We start from the raw sequence: 8249 nt of genomic DNA, 5'->3' as shown, positions 1-8249 counted from the left end.
GGCGTGGGAGGGGGAGAACTTGGGCAATGGATCTGCACCCCACCTGGGGCTGGGCTGCTTCCACACAGTAATGGCTCTCCATGCGGCTTTCCCTAGCCGTTCCTCACCTCAAGCCCCCACAGCTGCCACTCCCACCCCACCCACCCCCAGCCTTTAAAATCTACAACTGCTAGATCACTAGAGCATTATAACAATCCACTTAACCCCCTTGCCTTCCATTTTCAAAGCCTCAAGCACTTTTGGGGGAATATCCCCACCGTTAAAAGGCCTAGAGGCAGGCTGGCTGCCTTTCTTCAATGAAATCTGAAGATTCAGTGGTGAACCCCCTTGCCTTCCATTTTCAAAGCCTCAAGCACTTTTGGGGGAATATCCCCACCGTTAAAAGGCCTAGAGGCAGGCTGGCTGCCTTTCTTCAATGAAATCTGAAGATTCAGTGGGGCAGGACCTCGGCAGTGGATCGTTCCAGTGCAGCAGCCAGCTGTGACCTGCGTGGCCAAAGCAAGCAAGGAACACGGCGTCCATGTGGGGTGGGACCTTCCTGGACAGGTGGTATGCCGAAATGGCTGTGTCTGCAGACTTCATTTATAGCCCCACCTTTCACAGTGAAACTCGAGGCGGGTTATCGAAGGGGATCTTTCCAAAAAGATTGCAGCCATGCAGAAAGTGGCCAATTCAGAGACAAGGCTGTGGGGATGTTTGAAAAGAAGGGGGGGGGGAGAGAAATGCCCCAAAGAACTATTTAGAAGCCAACCCAGAGCCTATCGGCTGCCCGCCCAGAGTCTGCATGTGCTGTCTAGCATCCCCTCCAGCCCATTCCGGGGTCAATCAGGAAACAAACAGAAGGAGACACGGGCCGCGTAGTGGAAGCTTCAAAGCGGCGAGTAGAGGGAGGTGTCCATTTCTGGTGGCATCTTCGAGTGGAAGGGGGGGAGGCTGACCCCAAAGTCTGGAAGAGAAGGGAGAGGAGCAAAGGGTCACTTGGAAAGGAGTTGCAAAGCAGGAGCAGCATCGGCCGGTAGGAAGGGGGTCCCTTGCTCCCCCGCTGGCTTCGGGGAAAGAGAGGCGCCCCTTTAACATGGCCACCGCATGTCCTATCCACAGCGCCGTAAATACTCCAGTAGTTCAGAAATTATGGAGGTTCTGAAGTTTGAACTGATCTAGATTCCATCCCATCCCACCTGCCTCCGATATATGACGTGGGGATTCCCGCATTCTGGGGAAACCATCTGTAAGACAGGTGGGAGGAAGAGCAGCACAGATCTGCTGGTCAAAGGTGGCAGAAATCCCCACTTGAGTGTGCAGCAAAGGGCTGCTGGCCTGGCTGCTTTTTCTTGGTGTGTGTGTGGGGGGGGCTTCTCAGAGGGACACACCTCATTTTCCCAACTCTCGACTCCAAAGTCAATGCAGAGACCCTGGGGGTCTCCACCTGAGGACAGCCCTTAAAAAAAAAAAGGCTTCAAAATGCTGCACTTTCAGAGTACTGGGAGGTGAAGAGTTAAATCGCCTCCCGAATGGAGAGCTTTGAGTGACAGGCTACTCTGAGCACTCTGATTGGCCAGCTCCAGCCAAGGGCAGAATTCTTTCTTAGCTGGGTGCTGAAGGGGAAGGGGCATTATTCTGACATTCCTCTCTGGAGAGAAGAGAAGCAATTCTGGGCCTCGGCTGTTGCAAATCTGCTCTGAGGAGGAATTCATGGAACGGAGGAGGAGCATCCCTGCCGCCCAGTCACACAGGGAGAGCTGTCTCTGGGAGGAGGAGGAGGAGGAGGAGGAGATCCCTGGTCTGCTGTGGAAGGGGAGCTGCTTGAGACACCTCAAGAGCCAGGCAGCAACTGGGGATTAAAAGGAAGGAAGGGAGTTCGGTACAGAAAGGAGGTACCAGCCTCAAGGAAAGAAGGGGAGAAATAGGAAACTCTACGAAGCAGCATGGTAGTGTTTGGAAAATACCGGGGGTGGGGAAAGCCTCTTGATATCAAGATCTAAAAAAACTACGAAAATAACCTTCAGTGACCCTCGTTTGCCTGTATAAAGGATTCCAGTCTGTGCAGCCACTGATTTTTGCCTTGAAGTTAACAACTCCTGATTACACCTGACCAATGCTCCCTCTAAACTGTGGAGTCTTGTGAGCAAAAACTCTACTTTGTGAGCTACTGGCAATAAAGCTGTGAGCGAGCGATTTGGCTGCTGCTTAAGTCAGTTTGCTCTGGAGCCCTCCTTCCTGAGCTAAGACAAAAAATGTGTGAGCCGGAGGCTAAGAAACTGTGGGCTAGCTCACACTAACGCAGCTTAGAGGGAACGCTGCACCTGACCTGTCCCTGTCTTCTAAATCAAATCTTTTGTTCTGTTTGACTCTTACATCGTCTCAAGTGCCATTTGGAGGGGTTCCCTTAATCTTCCCTCAGGTTCCTGGGCTGGGCTAAAAGTCAAAGTGCATCTCTGTGACAATGGGTGGGACAGACAGTCTTTTAAAGACAAAGAAGAAAGCCGCATTACTTGAGTTGGGACGGGCTCAGTCACAGAAGGAAAGAAGCACTTGGGAGGGGAAAACCGACCTCTGAGGGAGGGAAGTGTGAGGGGGGTCGTCGCAGCCGCTTACTCCAAATGGCATGGAGAAGTGTGGGGGGTGCAGTCCCGGGTACCTCCAGTTATGCGGGCAAAGCCCAAGCCCCTGGAGAGCTCCTGCCAAAAGGACGGGTGTGGTTCCAAACCGAGGGGCTGCGGCTGATGGGGGGAGTATTCGCTTTGCCCATTCAAGGTCCCAGTTCAGCCTCTGGCAGAAGCACTTCTCTCTCTCTCTGCTGGAGACCTGGGAGAGCTGCTGCTAGTCAGAGCCGGGGGCTCTGCCTGCAGACGATCCCCATTAGCAGCCCTGGGGAAGTCCCACAGGCAATGCTCCCTCTAAGCTGCGGAGTCTTGTGAGCAACAATTCTACTTTGTGAGCTACTGGCATTAAAGCTGTGAGCAAACAATTTGGCTGCTGCATAAATTAGTTTGCTCGGGAGCCCTCCTTCCTGAGCTAAGGCAAAGATGTGTGAGCTGGAGGCTAAGAAACTGTGAGCTAGCTCACACTAACTCAGCTTAGAGGGAACACTGCCCACAGGTGTCCATGCACACATGCCCGGGGGGGTTTAGCAGCTGCCAGAGGCCCCAGTTTGGACAGAACCCACAGGTGAGCGGCAAAGCACAGCTGCTCTGCAGAAGGCCTAGGTCAGCCTCTGGCGGAAGGATCCCGAGGAGGAAGATTTGGGAAAGTTCTTTGCCTGTCTGATAAACTCTCTCCCAGGCAAAGGAGATCTGGACAGATCAAGAGTCCTTTGGACACGTGCAAAAATCAACTGTAAGGGCCTCGCTGCTGGGCAGGAGGGTCTGTCGCTCAGGGGCGTCTCCTGTTAAAAGCTCCGGTACTGGCTGGCAGAGACTCCTGCCTGCCTGTCACACCTGAGAATTCCACCTCAGGCCATGAGCCAACAAATAAGGGGAAGCAGAGAGGAGGGAACCCCCTCCCAATCCCCCCCCACCCATTCGGGTTCTCACCCATTTCCCCCTCCAGGCGGCCCGTGGGGAGGGCGTTCTTGCGGTGGTCCTCCAGGTGCTGGGTCATCTCCTTCCGTGAGGGAGCAGAGTAGGAGCACTGCAAGCATCTGTAGCGCCCTCGGGTGTGTTCCCAGACGATGCGACTGTTGGAGGAGTGCCCTGCGTTGGGGGGAGACACCAATGGGATCTTAAAGGTAAGGGTTTCCCTTGCTCGAAAGCCGGTCGAATCCGACTCTAGGGTTGCGGTGCTCATCTCCGTTTCAAAGCCGAAGAGCCAGCGCTGTCCGAAGACGTTTCCGTGGTCATGTGGCCGGCCTGACTAAACACCAAGGCGCATGGAACGCTGTTACCTTCCCACCGAAGCGGTACCTATTTATCTACTTGCAATTTCTTGCTTTCGAACGGCTAGGTTGGCAGGAGCTGGAACTAGAGACAGGAGCTCCCTCCGTCATGCGGCACACTCGGGTCTCGAACTGCTGCACTACCGACCTTCCACAGCCTGCAGTTCAGCCTCTTAACCACTTGAGCCACCGCAGCTCCTTAATGGGATCTTACAGTGCAACAAAAGGCCAACGCAGACCCACTCCTGTGTGTTTCCTTTCTCGCCTGGGGGCTTGGTCCGCTCAAGTGGAGGAGGCAGTTTGGCGCAGTGGGGGTCATAGGGCCCCCCCCCCTTCTTCCTTTCCCATTGTCAAACCCCAGTGAGGCTTGACAACCACAACCAAATACAGGCAGCTCTCTGAAACAGCTGCCCGTCGTGGTTGGTGCGTCACCGGCCGTGATGCCAGTGCTGGTCCCCATCCGGCCCACTCCAGGTTCATAAACCTTCTCTAACCAGCAGTGGATTCAGTGCCACGAAGGTGCTGGCTATGGGGGCCCTACCACACCTGCCCCCGTCCTTATATTCATGGCACTTTTGTCAGGACAAGCGCGAGCCAGGAGAGCCCAGCTTCTGTGCCCCACACCCCAGTCCCCTGCATGCATAGCTTGCTAGTGGAATGTCTGTGCCACAAAACAGAGTTGGGGTGGGGGTCGTTGGTACCCTCCCAACCAGAATCCCTGCCCACTCTGGAATCCTGGCTCTCGGAGAGCACAGTAAAAAACCAGTTTGCAGTGCTGATGAAATGGCAAATTGGAGTGTCCAATACTGGTAAAAGTATTTTAATTTTCCGGCATGCAGGACAGGAAGTCTTAAGGTGTTGTTTGCCTGCTGACACACTAATTCTGCACCTGCCAAATGGCAGAAGATGCAAGCTATTTCAGACCTGCCCCCCCCCCACACACACACAGCCATGAGGACTAGAAGCTTGCGGGGCGAGAGAGGGGCTCAAGTCTTCATTAGCAACTGGAGCAGAATGCTGGGTTTCGGCACAACCAACTTTAGCACATGTGAAGAACGCTCGAAACGAAAGCTCGCTTCCTACTTGCCTTGGCTTTTTTTCCACACAGCATTGGAGACGGGAAGGCCTTGGACGGGAAGGTACGGCCGGAGACGATTTGGAGGTAAAGGGAATGGTGGGGGGTGCATATAGGGCAAGAATGGCCCTGGTCCTGGGGAGTGCGGCGGCCCAGAGGAGCGTGCCGGGGGGGGCGGTCCAAAGAGGGGGGCCTCCAACAGAGAAAAGGGGTGTGAGGGCGACGGCACGGGTCCCAAGGGGCTGGGGAGTCCTGCTGGCAGCGAGTCTCTCTCCAGGGCTGAGGCAGCCTCCGTTCCACTGGGAAGGACGGCTTCCTTCTTTGCATGCTGGATGACGCTCTGGAATCTGGGCAGCCGGTTCAGCCGGTTCCCCGGAGGCTCCTTCTCTGGACCAGAGGTAGTAGGAAAGGCAGGCTTCTCCTCCAGCAGGGCTGACGAAGGGCCGCGGTTGTCGGAACAGACGTGCAGGTGTTTGAAGAGGGAGCGGTGCGTTTGGAAGCGCGACATACAGTTCTCGCATCTGAAAGGATTAAGAGCCCAGGGTCAGGCCTGAGTCTGCCGTTCCAAAAGACAAATTTGGGGTCCGCCGTTGGGCACTGCATTCCCCCCCACACTAAGAACTCTGAGCACACACACAACTGTGTTGGCTCAAGCTGCAATTTTAGCTGCTTCCCCAAGCAGGAGGGGCTCAAACGCCTTTAAAAATCTAGTCAGACTGTTAGAAATCACACACACAGAGCCTGAGTCAATCGGCCCAGCTGCTTTTGGGCTAGACAGACTTTTAGGATGCTCCAGAACAGTTCATAAGGAAGTCTATCAGTGGCTATGAGCATTCCTTGTGTAGAGAACCTCCAGGGTGAGGGGCACTCTACCTCTTGATGCCAGAGTAGATGCAAACAGGCTTTTCCCACCCTGCCTGTGGGCTTCCCACAGGGCCATCGTTGTCTCATGTTGGAAACAGGAACCTGGGCTCAATGGATCCCCATTTGGGCTTAGGGAGGAGCAGTGGCATCATAAATTAGAGAGGCCGTTATCATAGCAGGGAAATGGAAGCAGGAAAAGTGGGGGGGGGGGTTTCAGAAAACAGCTTACTTGAAATAACGGTTTGGCTTGCAGTGGATCTTCGTGTGTTCCATGAGATCTTGCATGCAGGAGAAGGTTTCTGCACAGCCCAGAGTGGAGCAGCAGAAGGTCTTGCCTAGGAAAAGCAACAACGTTCAGAGAGGGTGGTGGCACACATCTCCCCCCCGCACCCCAGCTCAATCAAAAGGGGGAGAGGAAAATGATGTGAGCTGCTTTGATCCCCACTGTGGAGAAAGACTGTACTTTTCCTAGGTAGAGGCTATGGGTGTGTGTGTGTGTGTGTAAACCTGAAGTCAGAGGGGCAGATAATGGTATATTGATGGTTGGCTGGGAAGGAAATAGGATTGCCACCTCTGGGTTGGGAAATTCCTGGAGATTTGAGGGGTGGAGCCTAGAGAGGGTGGGGTTTGAGAAGTGGGACCTCAGATAGGTACAATGCCATAGACTCCATCCTCCAAACTAGGCATTTCCTCCTGGGAAACCATTGCTGCCATTCTCCAGGTAAGGGCTGGTCTCCAGACAGCAGAGAATTACAACTCAGAATTACAACTGGTCTCCAGACAGCAGAGATCAGTTCCCCTGGAGAAAATGGCTGCTTTGCAGGTTGGACTCTGATTCATTATACCCTGCTGAGGTTGCTTCCCCTCCTGCTTGGGTCCCCACTGAGGAGGAGAAAGTCTGTACTTTTCCTAGGTAGAAGCTGCAGGTGTAGGGGAAAAGATGGAAAGCTGAAGTCAAGAGGGGTAAATAACGGTATGTTGATGGTTGGCTGGGAAGGAGATAGGGTTGCCACCCCCAAGACAGGTACAATGCCATATAGACTCTACCCTCCAAACCAGCCCTTTCCTCCTGGGGAACCATTGCTGCCAATCTCCAGGGGAGGGCTGGAGATCACTCAGAATTACAACTGCTCTTCAGATGGCAGAGATCAGTTCCCCTGGAGAAAACAGTAAGCTCTGTGTCATTATACCCTGCTTAGGTCACCACAGCAAATTGACGCGGAGTACCCAAGGCCATGGCACCCACCCAGAACCTCTTTCTAGAGCTCATTGTATTTATTTCCACAATGGGCCTTATTCCTAGTTAAATCTTGAACCATTTCTCCCTCTCTAAATAACCTAACCTTCCCAGGGAAAGGTTGTATGAGGCAGGAACCCAACCTGAAAAATAATCCAGTTCCTTGACATTTTTTCTTATTCTCAAACACACCCCATTAACACAAGCAATCAATTTGGATTCTCTTGCAAGCCAAATTACTGGCACATTAGGTAGCCAATCACAACTTTTTTTTTGTAGATGCTGGAAAATAGCTGGAAAGCTGCAGATGAAAGTCATAAAATGAAAGCAGGCCAATTCCCCAGCTCAAAATATGCCCCCCATTCTCCCCCCCCCCCAACAAGCCATGGCTTACCCTCCAGTGACTGCGGGGGCCGGTAATGAACACTCAAGTGGTCCAGCAGCTCCCTCATGCTCTGGAAAGCCATGCGGCAGCCATCACCTGAACACTGGTAGCGTTTCCCTGGAAGGGGTGAGAAGGGAAATGGTGATTATGGAAGACTGAGGGAGTGGGGGCGAGTAGGAGGCCAATCCTGGGTTCGAGCCCTGCTGCTGCCACTGCCACAGGTTCACCCATGAGTCCTCATGGTAGCCAGTTTCCTCAGCTGAAGTGTTTCCCCTCTAAAAAACAAGAACACCACCTTTCTCTAAAAACAAAAAAACAGGCAACACCTTTTGTCAGGACCACACAAAACAACACAAAACTCTGTAAGCTTTCGGAACCTCTGGGAGGAGATCCTCCCTCCAGGCAGGCAGAGTCGCCGCTTCTTTCATGATTCCAGCAGGGGAGGGGCTTCTCTCACGTTCTCCAGTTTCCAGCCCTGCCTCATGGCCGACAGACGCCGCTGACTGCACCCTGGAAAAAGGGCGGCAATTCCTTTTTCCTTTTTTAATTTCTTGTTTTTGTTTTGGCCACCCAGGCAAACCTCCTGGATTGGGTTGGCTGGGGGGGGTGGCTTCTCTCACGTTCTCCAGTTTCCAGCCCTGCCTCATGGCCGACAGACGCCGCTGACTGCACCCTGGAAAAAGGGCGGCAATTCCTTTTTCCTTTTTTAATTTCTTGTTTTTGTTTTGGCCACCCAGCAAACCTCCTGGATTGGGTTGGCTGAGGGGGGGGTCCCTGTGCAGGCAGGCCTTACTAGCTATCAGGAGACCCTTTT

The 8249-nt window shown here is 53.5% G+C and overlaps 1 protein-coding gene across 1 annotated transcript in view; it reads right to left on the bottom strand.

Annotated features, from left to right (window-relative positions):
- Positions 1 to 405: 405 nt before the first annotated feature.
- LOC107123436 (zinc finger protein 414-like) overlaps positions 406 to 8249 on the bottom strand; it is a gene marked incomplete at its 5' end in the record, with an annotated part of 14964 nt that continues 7120 nt past the window's right edge. The window contains 5 exons of the mRNA XM_015426683.1: positions 406 to 946; positions 3534 to 3692; positions 4962 to 5470; positions 6043 to 6148; positions 7445 to 7552. Of these exons, the coding sequence (XP_015282169.1) occupies positions 870 to 946; positions 3534 to 3692; positions 4962 to 5470; positions 6043 to 6148; positions 7445 to 7552 (959 nt within the window). The remainder of the gene's footprint in view (positions 947 to 3533; positions 3693 to 4961; positions 5471 to 6042; positions 6149 to 7444; positions 7553 to 8249) is intronic.

This window comes from Gekko japonicus, unplaced genomic scaffold (assembly GCF_001447785.1).
Source record: "Gekko japonicus isolate JY-2015 unplaced genomic scaffold, Gekko_japonicus_V1.1 scaffold2550, whole genome shotgun sequence".
Classification (NCBI taxonomy): domain Eukaryota; kingdom Metazoa; phylum Chordata; class Lepidosauria; order Squamata; family Gekkonidae; genus Gekko; species Gekko japonicus.
Note: the sequence above shows the minus strand (reverse complement) of the source record. Positions and strands in the feature narration are given on the sequence as shown.